The 17,571-nt window shown below is 38.9% G+C and overlaps 1 protein-coding gene across 1 annotated transcript in view; it reads left to right on the top strand.

Annotated features, from left to right (window-relative positions):
* The window catches only part of VAV3 (vav guanine nucleotide exchange factor 3), a 138,705-nt gene that overhangs the window by 85,334 nt on the left and 35,800 nt on the right, over positions 1-17,571 (top strand). Inside the window, exons 18-19 of the mRNA XM_030226704.2 lie at positions 4,912-4,934; positions 7,997-8,042. Coding sequence (XP_030082564.2) covers positions 4,912-4,934; positions 7,997-8,042 — 69 coding nt within the window. The remainder of the gene's footprint in view (positions 1-4,911; positions 4,935-7,996; positions 8,043-17,571) is intronic.

The raw sequence follows: 17,571 nt of genomic DNA, 5'->3' as shown, positions 1-17,571 counted from the left end.
AGTGATGCTCCTTGCTTGATCCTGTTAAACTTCCTTCCTTTTTTGGTGTTTGAAGAGTTTTTATATCTTGCTAATGCTTTTGCATTTCCCTATTTGGAAATGTCCCACTGCAATTCAGTGTTAGAACAGTGAGTTCTCTGTGAACATGGGACTGCAGGCTTTTGTGAGAAGTCTTGACTGACTGCTTCTCTATGATCAATTATTTTGACTTCTTAATAGTATATTCTCTATATGGAACAGTTTCAATTTTTTAAATTATCTTTTTAAGATAAGTGTAATTTTGTCTATGTTTCTAATATTTTTCATTCCTATTCTGTAGACCTCTTGTACTTCTAGAGGCTTATTTGAAAAAAGGTCATCATAGTTCAAAGCATTGCAGTAGGAATATGCCATTAGGTTTCTCAAAGGCATTTGAATTTTCCTCAGCATTTTCTGGTTTTGTAAAGTTTAAGACTCTGTTTCCTTTATAGACCATGAGCAGATGTTTTTGCCAGCCTTTCTGAAATGATGCTTAGAACTTTCCTGAGTGGATTAAATCTTTTTAAATTTCATTCCAAGTTGCACTTTGAGAAAATTCAAAAGACACACATCCAAAGATAGATGAAACCTTTTGAATGACAAAATTATTAAGTGTCAGATTTAGATGATACACTTATGAGAGAAACATTGACAAAATCTGAAGATAAATTGCTGTGTTCTCATGCTATGCCTTATACACAAACATATGCCAGTTCTTCAGATGTTTTGCTTCAAAGAAGGCCAGTTCAGCACATTGTGGAAATTTTAGTGATAAAAGATGCAGAGTTAATCAGTTGAATTAATAAACAGAACAAAATGTTTGCATTTAGCCCCAGGGTTTTGTTGGTTGCTGTTCCTGCCATTGCTGCTCTAAATTAGCAGTGCTGGTTGAAGTCTTCTGTGCTCATTTCTGTCATTGATTTAACAGTTTTTTCCCTCTACAATGCTGTCCTGTATATCCTCAAATAGTCCTGCATTTTCATATCTTTTACTTTTCTTCCCTATTACTTAATTTTATTGAGATTTGGAATCCTTGCTAATGTTCTGATGAACTCCTTTGAGTCTTAAACAGACTGTATAAAATCCCTAAACACATGGATTAGAAAATGGATGGACGTACTTCTGTGACAGGCCATTTATAATGACACACGAGGAGGTCTTTGCTTGCTATGAGGGCATCTCCTCTCCCTGGTTACATCTTCTGGCTTTTCAGCTGCTTTCCTGAGTCTTATTTCATGGCACAATTTCACTCCTCTGGTGATGCCCTCCCACTGGCTGGAAGGGTTTGTGTCTGGGGATGTTTAAAATTGGGGCCTTGGGTAAACAAGAATGAGTAAGACACACCTTTAGTAGCCAAACGGAGAAGCTGTATCCCTTGTTGTTCCCTCTTCTGTTGTACAGTCTGTTCTGTGTCCCTTGCAGTTTCTTCAGAGGCCTCATAGGGTTGATAAGACAGTATCACTCTGCCCAGAAAATACTCAAGAACTACAGTCTGTTTCCTAGTCTAAACCAGCAGAATTAACAATTCATTTCTATTTCCAGACTGGAATTTTTCCAAGTCCATCAAATTATGTTGAATTAAGTATTTTCAGGCAAATGCTTGCTGGTTCTACTGACTATTGAATATTTCAATTAGAGAAACCTCCAATGATTCTAGAATCTGAAAGTGTTTTGAATATTTAAAATATAGTGCCAAACCCACAGAATTTTCTTCTCTAATATTGCTTTTCCCAGGGAATGTTAAAGGCATGTCTCATCAGGTCATAAATAGATTAGAAAAACATTAGCTGGTCATTTTTATAGTAAATCTTACTTAATTTATGCACAATTGCTTTCTCATTTGGATAATTTCATTTGAAAAGGTACTATATTTCATTCAATGGAAAAGAAGTTTCTTCAGCTGTGAGATGAACTAAAAGACAATGTTGGCATATGAATGGGTTAAGTTTAGAATTGCTTTCATACAGTAAGGTGCATGCCCAGTGATACAGTCCATGCTGTTCATGTCCTAATTGCTTGCTGCAGCACATTAGAGATTATTCATGAAAAGCCCGTGGCCTTGACATCTCAAAAGAAACCAGCAGCTTTCACTATTTACGTTTTTGCTGACTTAATCAATAGGTGCAGAGTTTCTGGCTCCCCTCCAAACCTCTTGTGTCAACTGAATTGACAAGTAAATGCTCAAATCTCACAAAGTTCATGGGAGTTACACCACTTTTTTAAAAACTGCAGCAGAGGTTGAGCTGTATTGCTTAACTAATGATTCTTGCTCAACCAGAACAAAAGCCAGTTAGGGCACTTGATATTTTTTAGGGTCCTACAGTGTGGTACATCTGGGTCACATTTCTAATTTTGTTCTGATTGAGTAATGACTAGCTAAATGACTGGAAAGGAACACCTAGTCCCACAGCTCCTTCCAAGGGATTTAGTTTATAGCTCCTGCATTTTAAATATTTTGAGTTTTGTTTTAAAATAGAAAGTAGTTTATTACATATACTTTTTATTTACTCTCTGTTTAGTTTGCATGTAGATCCAGCTGCTCTGTTGCATCCCTGAAGAGCAGCTTATTCCCTTTTTCTGAACTCTGTTCCCTCACTTAGTGATACCAGCTGCTGCTCCTCTTGCTTCTGTAGTAAAATATAATTATCAAAATGTGACCCAATGGTAATGTGGCCTCAGTGAATAAACAAGAAAAACCCCAAAACTGTGCTGAACTATGGCATTAATTAAGTGGCTGTCAGAACTGAGGACTCACTTGATGATTTCATTGGCACACTGGTGCTGAGCAGAAACTTGAATTAAAGTTGTGTGTAAAATATCTGCTGGTAGATATTCTCAGGCAGTACTTTTTTCTTCCCCCCCTAAAAATAGAAATGAAGGTTTTCTTGGTCTTGTACTAGTGTAATGTTTGGAAAACAGGTCTTTCATGAGGACACGATACAAATATTTCAATACATAATATTCTGAAATAGAGGCATATTTAAACTGTAATGAAATAACAAGTCTTAACTTTTTGAATAGGCTTTTAGCTGGAGATACAGACACTGGATATTGTTTTCTATTCCTGAAGTGTTAACAGTGAAGGCACAAATGGCCTTTTGGTCCATCAGTGTTGATTTGCTTTTTAATCCAAATCCTTCACTTCCCTTTTAATGAAATTTATTTTACATGAATAATCAGGAGTATTTATCTTCTTACATAGTGATTTCTTGAACCCAGTTATTCAGTTATTGAAAGTTAATCACTGACTTTCCTAATTATTTATTATAAAAACCTTTGGGATGCTGTCATCACCAAATGGAACTTGTTCATCTAGTTGGATTTGGGATATTTTCTAGAGGTAAAAATAATATTCAACAGCAATGTTTAAAAATCAGATTCATTCATTCTCATTGGAGGCTAGAACAATATTTTCATTTCAGCTTTTTGGTAAATGACCTGCTGAAATTAATGTAAGTCTTTAGAGTATAGCAAAGAAAGAAAACCCCTAAGTCTGGGTTAGAAGTTTTGGCCTCGTTTGCAACTACTTATCTGTATAATTTCCCTTCACTTCAAGTCATTCATAGTGCTGAGATCAAACATTCAAAAGAGGAGATTTTATTCAGATTTTGGCAAAAATTCTGAGGCATGTCAGATTGTAAAATACCAAAATTTTGCTGAATTTCAGCAGCACTTGGGCAAGTGATTCCCTCAGGCTGCTTAGGAAACCTCAACAGACTACATGCAACTCCTCCTTTGGGCGGGCTTATTTTTCTTCTCTTTGCTCACTCTAGAAATGCAAACGAATCCCTCTGGAGAGGTGACAATCCCAGAGGTGCCTGCTCTCCGTGGCAGGCGTACGTGAGCGCAGCGGTGCCAGCGCTGCGGGGCTGTGCCCGCCCAACCCAGCGCGCAGCCGCGGGCTCGGCCCCGGCACGCCAGGGCTTCTGCTTTCCCACACTCACTGCCTGGTGGAACCTTTCTTTGTGGAGCAAAAGTTAAGGTTTATTATTTGTTTTACCGTGGGTATGCCTTCCTGTTCAGAAGTTAGTGCAGTAAAAGTTTTCCAGTGTCCTGAAGTGCGCAGAGACAAGGCACTGGTGCACTTGTGCTGGGCCACAGCAGCGTGTGTAGTGTGAGAGGCAGACACAGGCAAATACAGCTGTGTGTGCTTTGGTAAGGCACTGACCCAACATCTCCTGTGCACCCAAATACCTGCTGTCAGATTAGACCTTCAAAGGACATGTAGAAAAGATATCTTCTTTTGTGCCTTTTGTGATGCGTGGTGGTATGTATGTACTGAAGTGTTTCTGACTTTATTCAGTCTTTCTGATGTCCCACAGGATTTTTCCCCCTAATTTTTAAGTAGTACCATAAAATTTATAGGAAAAGCAAATAAACTAGCAGTGGTGTCAGTCTCTGGTATATTAATGCAATGCTGAATTGAACATGAAACATAGAACACTTGGAAGCTAAAAGTATACATTTAACCTTGATACACCTTGTCACACTGCGAAAAGACAGAGACAAAAAAAAAGGCGTGAACTCAACTTGCAATGAACTGTAGCTTTGAGTTCCCAACGAGGCAGTATTTATGCAGCATTCGTGCAGTGTTCTCAGGGTTTGTCGGGGCGGTGTCCCGGCCTGCCGAGCCGCTGCTGGAGCGTGCAGGTGCCCTGCAGCCGGAGCCAGCCCGGCCATGGGCGCAGCCCGGCGGGGCCAATGAGCAGCGGGAGCGCGGCGGGGTTTGCACAACAGCACCCGGCGCGCCCGGGCTCTGGGGCGGCTGCACGGATCAGGTGGCAAAAGAGGCAGCAGGGTGTTCTGGTACACACGCAGCACAGGCTGAGATTGCTCTATAAAAGGTGCACAATTTGCAATCAACAATAATGCCAATTTTTACTTATGTTTCAGAACACGGAAACGTGAAACATGAGGTAAGGATTCGTTTTCTTTTGCATGTGATGTTTGTTTTGTTGGTGACATACGTGCTCCTTATTACTCTGTGTACATGCTGATGGAGAAGGTATGTTTTTCCTCTGGGTTTGCAAACAGATTTATTTAGAGTGCTGTAGAAGTTGTCTAAGCAACAGGGTATTCATGATTAAATACAAATGTCTTCTGCTCCAAATGCGAATTAAACTTGCAGTGAAATGACAGTGCTGAGAGCACTGAAAGGGGTGGAGATGCTTTTTTAAGCTACAGGTAAGAGCACATACATTGCTTCACAACTGGTAGTTAGATCCTTACTGTTCCTAAACAAAATGTGGCTGTAGAGTTAAAAGTATTCTTTTTTTTTTCTCTGCTGTGCCAGAGAACTGTAGGGTTATGAAGGATTGGCAGGGCAGTATTTGCCTCTTCATGTGAAAAGACTGTTTGCAGAGGTATCCTGTGGTATGGAGTTTATGTAATCTGCAGAGATGTTAAAATGGGACCTGAACAGAGGAGCTGCTGTAATGCACATAGTGTGGCTTGTTGTCAGCCTAGGAAGGCTGCAGGCCACCCTGGGCTATTTTCTGGCCATCTCCTGGGATCTCTTCACTGTTGTACAGGAGGACACAGCAGCTGGGTTTTGTCTGTCCCGTCTGACAAAATAGTGGCAGCACTTTAGACCTAGGGCATTATAGTTTCTAGCATGTATTTTAGATCAGAAGTTTATGGTAATTGCTTAAATGACATGCCAGTTATGAGCAGCATGTGAGTATAAATGTTGCTGCTCTCCATAAGCATGGCTGTGTTTGATGCTTTTGCTTATAGGGGTAATGCTACCCCTGCACAGGGGTAGCTGTGTGCAGGGCTGACCATGGCTGTGCATGGTGAGCTCCTGGCATGTGGGCCCCAGGTGGGCTCCTGCTCCTGGGATCCCGCAGCAGAATCGTGTGGTGACAGGGGAGCTCTGGCAGAGGAGAAGGGTGTGCTGCCTGTGCCCAGCCCCTGCCTCTGCCTGTGCCCAGCCCCTGCCTCTGCCTGTGCCCAGCCCCTGCCTCTGCCTGTGCCCAGCCCCTGCCTCTGCCTGTGCCCAGCCCCTGCCTCTGCCTGTGCCCAGCCCCTGCCTCTGCCTGTGCCCAGCCCCTGCCTCTGCCTGTGCCCAGCCCCTGCCTCTGCCTGTGCCCAGCCCCTGCCTCTGCCTGTGCCCAGCCCCTGCCTCTGCCTGTGCCTGCTCTCCTCACTGCATCCTGAGCCATGCCTCTGGTCAGGGGCTGCCCAGTCTGTCATGTCTCTGCCTCGACAGATGTGCTGAGTAAGGGCACTCTAAACTTTGGGAATGACAGTGTGGTCCATTTCCCTGATGCCTTTCCAGTCCTGCAGCTGGCAGCCATGGCTGGAGAGCTGTGAGCAGATGATCTACTGGGTTTAGTAGACAAGTTAGTTTTAGGAAGCTGCCAGGCTTCCTAAAACTAACTGTGGATGAAAGAATAGGTCTACTGTTTTTTCTAGTTAGGAAAATTAAGACCTCCTTTCTGGAGCTATTGATTTGCTCTTGCCTATTGAGTTGATCCAAAACATCAGGATTACATTAATTTTTATCAAGACTCCTATTTAAGTGCCTTCTTTAGTTATCTCTGCGCAGAAGAAAACTTAAGCATGGATGAGGAACTGTCGTTTTGGAAAACATGGATTTAGGTTTTATGCCAGTGAAGAATCGACTGGTAATTTATTATGTTTAAGGGTGTTGAGCTCATTTTTCTACAGCTCAAGAACTGTTTTCTTAAAACCATTCTCCAGCTAGTCCTTTGGTGTATATGACTTGAGTTGTCACAGTCTCTCTGCTTTTATTTCAGTTAAGCATTTCTCTCTCTCCCTTTGTACTTTCCAAAGTCATGCCCCTTTCCCTTTCTTGTGCAAATCTGTGGTTGCTCACCAGTCTGCATCAGTCCATATCAGTAACATAGCTTCCATCTAAAAAAAAAAAAATAGAGGATGTAGTTGGCATTTTGCTTTTATCTAGTGCTGTTATCTTCATTGTATCAGTTCTAAATTTTTATTCTATCCTCTACAGATGAAGCAAAACTTGTATCCTTTATTTAAGTAGACTTGTAGGGTACAGAGAGAATATGTCCAAGTACTCCAGAGTTTGAAAGCCATTTTCAAACCAAGCTTTTGATTTTGCTTGCCTGCTACAGGGCTTGGTAACTGGGTTATGCCTCAGGTTACTGCTTTCTGGCTTGCCTTGGTGTGTGTCCTGCATCAGCTTATATCAACGGCGAGTAAATCAGAGCAACCTAATTGTTCCCTTTGTTATGCAACCTGCCTTTCTCTGCTTGGTTTGATTAAAAAATAAATAAATGCATGAATCATCATGCAAGTTACCAGATAAAACAAGTTTGCAAAAGCAGATGAGTAGTTTGCAGATATGCATTACTGCACATTGAAATTTCCAGGGATCCATAGTAAGTGTCTTAGTGTATGAAATATAGAAAATAAATTGAAGTAGTCTGAATCTTGTCAGAGTGTTTCTGATTTAACACAACTCTGGTTCCTCCAATTTTAGGGAGACAGACCAGTTGCTAAATATATTTAAGTACTTGCCCAAAAAATAAGGAAAGTAAGCATTTCATAGGTAATTGTAGTTCGCTTCAGTTTAAAGTAGAAATAGTGAAAGTTATGCAAGTGGCTTTGACTTTTGTGTTGGTGGATGTTATCTGGGGCAGATAATGCCAGACTGTGTGTTTTTCCCCTATTCTATTAATAAATGATTAAAAAATATATTTGTTCTCAGTATCAAAAAATGCTGATGTATGAACAAACCTTCTATGGACTCCGACTCTTTCAGCCTAGTGTCAGAAAAAATGGGATATATGAGAAAGCCATCAACATTACAAGGAATATTTTTCAAAGTGTGATCTTTTGATGAGATAAAGATAATTGTGTTGGTGGTTGGGGGAAATAACTTAAGAAAACCAGCTTTGCTTAGTAGATTGTGGTAATGAAAGGATTGCAGTGAGCCTCCATGAAAACATGTTTATTCATATCCTTGATTCTTCTTTTTGCTCTGCAGAAACGAACAAATGGAATTAGAAGAAGCTCTAGACATGTGGACCCAGGTTTGTGTCTTGACTTTTTATTACTTAAACATTAAATAAAAAGAGTAGGAAAGCTGTAACTTGCTTTAAGTTGCATTGTAAATGCTATTGCCAGGCACACAATGCTGAGAACTTGACTGCTGAATGCATGAAGGTCTAAAGTGATTGTCTGTTTGTGATTTCAAAGATAAGGTCAGCTGGTTGAACTCCTAATTTTTTTTTTCCCCTTGTTTTTTCTTTAAGTAGAGCTCTGATTCTATTTGAACAACAAAATGCCTCTGGGCTTTCAGTTAATATGACCCACCATACTGTATTCTGTAGATTTATAAGAAATAACTAAGGAATGAATAGCAGACAGTTGCTTATAAAGTTCAGGCTCGAAGTCTTCAAGTTGTGGGTGTTCTCAGCTCTTAACTGTAGTGGTGCTCAGTGCTTAACTGTATGAGTTGCTTTTCTGAAAGGCATAAACCTATTGCAGTTTTATATTGAACTTCAAACTGATTTTACTTTTCCTGTTAGTTTATAGTAGATACTTCTGTGGAATCATGGTAGGAGCAGCCCTTAAGAAAATGTAAAGCTTGGTTATAGGTTGTGTACTCAAGTGGGTGAACATTTCCTCTGGAGACCCATTATGTGTCTGTATAAAATATTGAATGTTTTTCAGCGTAACTGTGTGATATTTTTAGTGTCATTTTAGTGTCAGTAATTACATTTCTGTCCTTTATGTTTCTTGTATACTTTAATTACTGGAGATTTGTTATGCAGATATTATTTGGAATAAAAGTAAGCTGTGGATTATTAAATATTTCTAGATGTGGACATCTGAGAATAGCTGGAGTTAAACATTAAACAGGATGGCAATTCTGTACACCACATTATAGCCTGGCAGAGCTAAGCATTTTTTGAAAAGTAGGAATGCTGGTTGTGCCACTAGCATTGCAGCTGCCTTGGCTTGGAAAGTCTAAATGTTGTAACTAGCTGAAGCAGACCACACCTTTCTTACTCACGTACCTTTGACATGTTTTGGAACACGTATCGTCACTTTGTTCCCTCTAGCAAAATAAACCTGCTTCATGATTCTAGAAATTGTCCTGTGTGTTGTGACAACTGCAGCCATAAAAGAAAAAAATGAGCACCCTGTAACTCTGAAAATTAATACAGTCAGAGGGGAAAACATCAAGGGTAGGAATTAAATAATGCAGAAGGGGATGATTTCTTCCAAGTGTTTGCTCACAAGACGGAGTTCTTCCCATTCATTGGTGTTTGTTGCAGTAAAGTCTAATTGTGTGCTTGCAGAATAGTCCTATAGGTTCAGTACCTTTAAACACAGCTCTCTTATACAGTCATAGAAGGTCAAGTAATTTAGCTTTGAGAACCTTTTGAGTATGCCTGGTGATTTTGCTTGCTGTTGAAGTCTGATGGAAGTATTTGCAGGATCTTTCTATACAAGGATACTTTAAAAGTAGTTGTTTTTGGAGACTAAGTACCAGTGAAATCACAAAAAATAGTTGAATTAAGTAGGTGTTTAAAAGTTGCATGTAGCTAATGCCTAAAATACAGTTCTGCTTGCCCCCTGCCTTGTCCATTTACCTACACAGAACAGTTATTTGAGTTGTTGGGATAATCTTGATATGGAGTGAAGTTTTTGGTCCTCATATTTTTGAAAGCCAAAAGAAATGCAGAATGTTTGCATGAATTTTAAGTCCCTTTCTTAGAGACATGGCTCTTGAAGAGTTCTTAAAGAATTGCTTCTGAAATTTTAAAGGTTTTCAATAAATAATGAGAAATATATTACATACTAATGTGCTCTGTACATATACCATGTACTGTCAGTTCTCAAATGAAATGAGATTTTTGTTTTGCATTTTGTCAAGATTGGCATTCTGTGTCCTCCTGTAACTCAGTGGGTATAACTTTGAAAGTCTTTGGTAAACTCCTGGCATTATCTAAGTACAACTGTTCATCAGATTGCACACTGTCTTGAGAGACAGATGCTGTCCAGAGGGCAGTGCTTGGTAGAGATCAGTCATGTCAGGCATACATTACTGCATTGAGCCTCAGAGCTTTCCAAGAGCACTGACATGTGAAATTCTGAAGAGTCTGAGCACCAGGATGCTCTTTTTGCTGAGAGAGGTGGTCAAAAGGTTGACTGCCAGACTGCTTTGTCTTTAGAAGGTTTTGTTGGCTGCTGCTGCAGCAGCCAGTGCTGTGAGGGTGCTGAGGCTTGGTGCTAGGTTAGGGAGCTGACACTTGCTGTGAATCAGTAACCAGCACCTGCAGTGACTCAATACCCATGGAGTTTGATATCACCAGTAAATGCAAATGTTTTGGGTTGCAACTTTTCAAGATTGTTCTGTTATGTCTGTCTTGGCTATTTTAGTAAAGAATAATGAATAGCACGGTCAAGTTAATGCATTGGTGCTTCTCTTTTAATGCTTAAAGTCAAATTCAACTTTTGCTGACACAGCTTAGCCCAGAATGAAAAATCATTTAAATTTGATGAGAAGTAGTGCAAGTTGAAGGATGGTCTAAACAAAACCATGGGAGATACTGGGTTAAAATATCTTGTTTCGTGCTGGTAAAGCTCACTGATGAAGGAACCTATTTAGCTGAAGTACCCTAAAGGCAATAAGCTAGTTTATAGCTTTTTCATTTTTGTTTCTTTGGAGTTGGGTTAAAAGTTTTGAGAGTGACAGTTTCCTCCTTGAGATCTGCTTTGTGCTGGATGAGAAAGAGGGGTAGAAGAAAAAATGATTAATGGATGATGAGGCAGAGAAATTCCCATGAAATGAAAGCAGTCATGAGAAAAACGTGTACAAAAAGAACAGTGTGCAGAAACTGTACAGGTGAAGAAAAGACTGGAAATCCTACAAAACAGAGCTTTGTCTTTATGCTGTGCACAAGGCCTTCAGCCTGCAATCCAGTTTCAGAGAGCCTCCTGAATTACTGCATCTACTAAACTTTAGTGGGACAGGTTTTAAATAACCTTTCTTTGGATTAAGCAGGAGATAATAAAAGCCATTGATGAAGTGAACTGGAGGATACACCTGCAGCTATAAATCCAGGGGAAATTTGGTCTCTAGCTTGCTGTAGAACAACATGAATCTGCTTAAATACATTTGAGAAGTGATCAGACTGATGTCAGTTTTTGCATAGAATGGGCATGTGAAATAATAATTGTATGACATTTTATTCTCATATAGGGAAAATGTTTAAGCATGGAAAAGACACCATTGGCTTAAATGACAAATGAAGCATTCATATGTATATTCGTAAACACAAATTCTTTTTGTGTGAATTCTTGAGAAGGAGTCTGACCAATGTTTTTAATGGAAATAACTTTGTATTTATTTTAATATGAGTAAAAATTACTGTCTTTCTCAGCTATTGAAGTAGTACAGTGTATGTTTGCTGGTTTTTTTTTTTTTACAATATAAAGAGTCTAAATGTGATAGATTCACAGCTTAGTGTTTTTGAAACTGGTTTTACCCTAAACACTTCTGCTAATATAAACATTGGAATTTTAATCTCCAGAAGTGTGAAAGTATATTTCATATCTGAAGGATAAACTTGGTAAAAATAAAATACTTGAAACCTTATAGTCAAGATTCATTGTAGATTAAACTCAAAATCTGATCTGTGAAAGATGACTGCTGAGCATGTTCTGACTTGTTAAACAGCTGATTTCTTTATAAGCAAGGATTAAAGATTAGAAAGCCTCAGTTCTGAACTGAGGGGAAGAACCAAGATTTTTCCCATCACAGAAAGTAAAATATTTGAGTAAAATACTCCAAATATAAGTAAAATATCCCAAACTTTTTTGAGATGGAGGGAAACAATACTAGCAAGTCACGTGTGCAGTGCAATAGCTTGGGAAAATATATCTTTCAGCCCACGAATTCAAAGTATAAATAAGAATTTTAAAAAGAGGTATTCATATTTCTGGTGGGTGTCTGGTCCTTACTTGCTTTGTGAATCCTCTAATATTGGTTTTACACAGATTATTCAAAACCCCTTGGGATCTGAAGAGAGTCACTGGGTTTAGGGCCTGAAGTACATGCATTAAACAAGCAACAACAACAATCTGTGTAGGGAGAAGTACAATACTGGAGGTACATTTATTTCATTAGCTATAGTGGGAAATAAGCTACTCTGTACTTCATATTTTGTTGAAGTTGGATTTTGGAATCTTTTAAGTAGGTTGGGTTTGTGTAGTGTGGTAGTGTTTGCATCCTGTCTTTGGAGTAAAAATTAGGGGTAGTGTCATATTGGCAGTTCAAATTTTCTTTTGTTAAGAATGAAGCATGCTAGAGTGTGAGATAGTTCCACAAATTCTTACACAGTGTGCTCTGTGATAGGCAAGTCTATGATTTCCATTTCAGTGCCACTCCAAGTGTATGCCCAGCCAAAAGCAAAATCTGGCTCAAACTCAAATGCTGGGATATCCCAAGCAGCAGATAATTGTTTGGCAAGTATGCAGTTGTTATAGATAAAGCTACCCTTTAACTAAGAATTTGAAGTGTGTTGCTCGTTTTCTTGTTTCATGGAGCTCTCCAGGCACATCCTCAGTAGTCCTGATGGACTGTTGTCTTCTCATTCTGCCCAGTATAGAGAATACCCAATTTCATGGATGAGGAAAGATAACCACATGCAGCGTGAAGCCTAGTGCTGAAAACAGACATTCAGGAATTTATTTCTCCACTTCAACAGTGGCAGCAGCTACCTGGGAGTCTGGCTGTGGTTTTGGTGGCCCAGTATTAACTAACTGGCCATCAATATCAGTGTTGAGAGCAAGAATTGATCTTGGTTTTAAGCCACAGAAAAAGGTCTACCAAAAAAAACCTATTTAATAAGCCCCCTGTATTTCATGAGGAGTTGACTGATATCATTGATAGTATCTCCTAATTAGGATTGTCTTCATCAGGATGAATTAGACCAAGTAGCATCTTTTTGCTTTGGTAAAGGAATCCCTGTGTATAGACTCAAGAAATACATTGATAGGTGTTTTTCATACATTTAATTCTGTTATTTAATTACATTTCCTGTAAATAAAATGTAGGAGTGAATAGCAATCCCTCAAGAACTAGAATATACATTTGGCTGTTTTAATGGCCTGGACAAAATGAGTATGACTGTAAATTAAATTGGGAAAAGCCGGAGGAATACTGGAGCAAAGAGAAATGTTTCACGAAACTTTCTCTAGTGAAGAAATAGTTGTTTGACAAAGTTTGAGGTCTTTTATAATGTTTGTGGAGCATTAGATTTACTCAGTAACTTAGGACTTCTCTGCATGCTAATGTTTTAAGCAAGCTACAGAACTGTAAACGAGGTTTGATTTTAGGTCTACGAGACATATTTAACTTTTGGGTGGGTTTACCTTTCAGCTATGGATACTTCCTTTTCTACACAGCATCTGAGCACTTTGTTCAAGGTACCTCTACTGTATCCAATACCTGTCTCTAGGAATCTTTGTGGAGCAGAGGAATTGCGGGTCAGAACGGGTTTAAGGGGCAGCTGGGAGCACACTTGCTGCAAGGGGAACACTCCTGGGCAGGAGGGATGTGCTGCTGCTTACTGACACGGTGTGGAATCTTGGCATTCTCTGGGGGACTTAGATTGCAGCTCTGACCTGACTGTCTCCTGCTATTGACAGACAGGTTTGAGCATGTTTGACATCAAGTGGCTGGATGGGGGTTGGTGTTTGAGACCAGAGTGAATTTCTTTGTGGTCCCATGTCATGGGACAGGGTCTCTCAGCTGGGCCTCAATGGCTGTGAATTCAGAGAAATACTGAGTTGTGTAGCCTAATTTGTGAGATCACATTAATTTATCTCACATATTTATTAAAAATATGTATTACATTCAGGATCTTTGCCTTTTTTTTTCCCTTTCCTCTACAGTGCTTCACAAAATAATGAATTCATCTTTGTTGTGTTACAAGAAAGGACATGTCTAATGTTTTTCACCAAGAAATTTTCCACTAATGCATTTCTGGAAGGTGAAGCAGAGTTTTGTCTTCCAATGAAGCATTTCAAATGCAGTTTAATGATTTTTATTTGGGTTGTTTTATTTTAAATTAAAATTATTTTTACATTCCTGTTGGGGAGAGGTATTTGAAAGGTGCCTGTCCCCTTGGCATCTCAGCAGTGAGCTAACATTCAGAGAAGAACATAGCCTTTAGCCTTTTCTTTTAATTAAACATCAGAAAACCCAGATGCCAAAGGGTGAAATGTATTTATTTTGTCAAACTCTTTCATCCTTGTCTGGTTGGATTGCAAGATTAGTTTTTAGTTGAGTGATTTAAACTCTTTTGTCTTACTGGATGTGTTTTTGGGACTGTCTCTATATCTTAAGCAATTAGCATTTCATTTTTTTCTTAGAGAAGTAATGGTGTTCAATACATACATAGCCATATACTAACGTAACTTTTAAGCTGAGATGGATTAAAAATCCTTCAGTATCTTTCTCCTTTTCTGCATAAAAACTCTCAGCATCAACTATTTAAGCAAAACATTGCTGTTTAGAGATAGCTGCAAGGAAGTTGTCAGGAAAAAAAAAGGAAAAGGTGAAGTAGAGGTGGTCAAAATGGGCATGCAAGTATGATCAATAAAACAAGAAAATACACTGTTTTGTATTTTAAACGCACACAAAAATAGTGCAGTGCAGCACTATTAAAAAAAAAGAACTGCGCTATGTGGCCCAAATTTGCCATTTACCTTGGCAAATGGAAGTGAATTGCTTGGTATTTGGTAAAGTTTATTGGGACTTAAAAATCTCTTATTCATCTTCAGGAGGAATATTCCATTTACCCATCTATTTTCATATCTGATTTTAATCTTCAGGGTGCTGTAATTCTCAGAAGGCAAAACAAAGATAATAAGGCAATGAATGATTAAAAATAGTCAAAAGTAACTGAATTTTAACAGTACTCTAAAGCATATGGTTTCTTTTTTTGTGGCTCTCTCATTTAACTAAATCAGTATTTGATCACTACTTCAAAGTAATTCTCACACAAAGAATTTGGGAAACATTGTAAAATTGAAAGCAACCATCCCATGGGAGAAAAAAGACTGCTGCAAATTCACACAAGAGAAGCTTCCAGAACTGCCTCTGCCTTTTGCCTCAGGAAGGTTTTAAAGCTTGGTACAAGAGGCCAGAGGCAAGATCCTGAGAAACCGATGCTGCTTTTCAGGAGAGGTTTTAATCTGCACACTACTTTGAGATTGCCAGAGAAGGGAACAATGAAGCTGAGCTGGGCTGCAGGCCAAGCTAGCTCAGGATCCCTCCAACAGCAGACAATTAAATGGATGCTGAAGGATAGAATTTGGGGTAGGGTGCTGTGGTGCTTCCTGCCTTACCCTGTGTATTCATTCTTTAGCTCTTAATTTTCCTTCCATGTATTTTTATTAGCACTTTTTAAACCAGTCTAAAATCTTCACAACATCCTTTAACTGCCACTCTCATAATTAGTTGTGTGAATAAAGCACATCTTATTGTTTGCTTTTAACTTGCTACCTATTGCTTTGACTCATGTATTTTTGGATCAAGAAAAAGATTAATAAATAAGGAAATAATGAGTACTTTTTCCCTGGTCACTATTATGCCACTCATGAGCTGAAGAGCTATTATGTGCTTAGTTCTGCTGATACAGAAGCTCTTCTGTATGTCTGACCATCCTGTTTGCTTGTTTCTGGGCTTCTAGGTCCAAGAGTAGTCAGTCTTTCTAGTTCTGTGTCTGGCACAAGAAATTTCTTAAGAGTTGGTACAGAGCAGAATCAGATTATGATATTGAAGAAGTGATTGTAAAAAATACTTAGCAGCTACTCTGAGAACTGTTGTCTCTATGATGATACCTGTTTCACACTCCATCATTGTGTATGAGTATACAATCCATATGTCACTTTAGGTCTTTCATGAAGGTGGGAGCAAATGGCCTCCAAAGATCCTCCAGCCAGAGTTATTCTCTGATTTTGAATCTTGTTGTTTATGAAATCTTCCTTCAGCCCTTTGCTAGTAGTTCTTTTGAAAGAAATGCTTTTGCACCTTCTCCAAGACTTAATCCACTCTTACTACCATTTTAATAATGCTTATTAATTTTTCAAACAAGGAAGGGCCAAGCACAGATTCCTTTGGGTGACCCTTCTGGACACTGCCTTCTAGTTCAAAAAAATACTTTTGTTTCAGCCCTTTTTGTCCTGTCCTTTTGTTGTTTATTTATTGGGGGCAGGGGGAAAAATTTTCCTCCTATGTCATGTAAGCTGGCAGAGAGCCTCATTGTGAGTCCTGTTAAAATTATTTTGCTAATCCACATTAATATATAATCCTACTTCATTGCCTGCTTTAAAGAACTCTAAACAATGTTCCTGACTTGTTCTTAAAAACTATTTGTAGTCTTTATTTTATATTATATTATCCATATACTTGTAAATTCTGTTTCTATAGTAGGAGTTACCAGTCTGCCTTGTACAACTGTCAGATACTTATGTTGAGACATCTACTGATTACAACTGACTTTCTCCATATAACTACTTACTTTTATGGGACTGAGTTGTTTTAAGAAATAGCTTGCAGATCATAATTAGCAGCTCAGTGATGTAATGTTTGAATTTATTTGGTACTTAGCATTTTCAAGTAGTGACATTATAAAGCCTGATCTGGTGATTTTTCAGTAGAATCAATTTATTTGGTTGTTTTAATCCTTAGATGTGGTTTATCCAGGAAAAAAGGTAAAGTACTTAGGCATTAAGTGAAAGAACTTGGAGTTCAGCCCTCATTGCTGCTCTTGCTGACCTGCAAATAAATAGAAGACATGTTCAGTCTTGCTCTTCTTAGAACTTGTGTTTCTTAAGCTTCAGTGTGCACCAGGGAATTAAAAAGTAACTTCATTATCTGATACCTTGAAAACATGCCTCAGTCCGTTAAGGTAGAGGTTATTCTTTAACCAGCCTGTTTGGAATAGGGCATGTGGAGAGGGGGCAGCGTGAGGCTCTGGCTTTTAGTTCAGACAATAAAGTGGGATGTTTACTCTTCTTGGGCTTTTTCCTTAATTGGGTTTGACAGCAACAAATAGCATGAAATATAGTACTAAAAAAGCTGCATGTAGGGATCACAGCTTTCCTTCCAGAACAACATTACACTCCTGGCAGTTGCAGTCTTCTTGTGACTGGCAGGGATCAATTTAGTACTCTGGAATTCACTTAATGCTGGTATATCTTCAACATTTTTTTTCTTTATTTCTTCTTTACAGAAGACCCTACAGGTTGCCCTATAATTTTCACCCTCCCCTTTTTTGCTTTATCATGGGTACTAGAAGGGCTGAAAAGGAAAAGAGTATGAGGCTTAATTATAGGGACTTAAAGCTCTGACTGCTCCTGTGCATTGTGTGCCAGTTTTGTTATTTGTCCATTTCTGGAGGTATAGATTTAAACCCTGTAATTGTGTGTTGCTTTGCACAAGGCTCGGGCACCTGAGAAACACTGAAGGAACAACTAAGATCAAAGAGCCAATGCTGGGATTTAAGTGTCTGAGGTGTATTCTTCGTCAGGGCAGTA

This window comes from Serinus canaria, chromosome 8 (genome assembly GCF_022539315.1).
Source record: "Serinus canaria isolate serCan28SL12 chromosome 8, serCan2020, whole genome shotgun sequence".
In the NCBI taxonomy this organism is placed as follows: domain Eukaryota; kingdom Metazoa; phylum Chordata; class Aves; order Passeriformes; family Fringillidae; genus Serinus; species Serinus canaria.
This window is presented reverse-complemented; position numbering and strand designations above follow the sequence as displayed.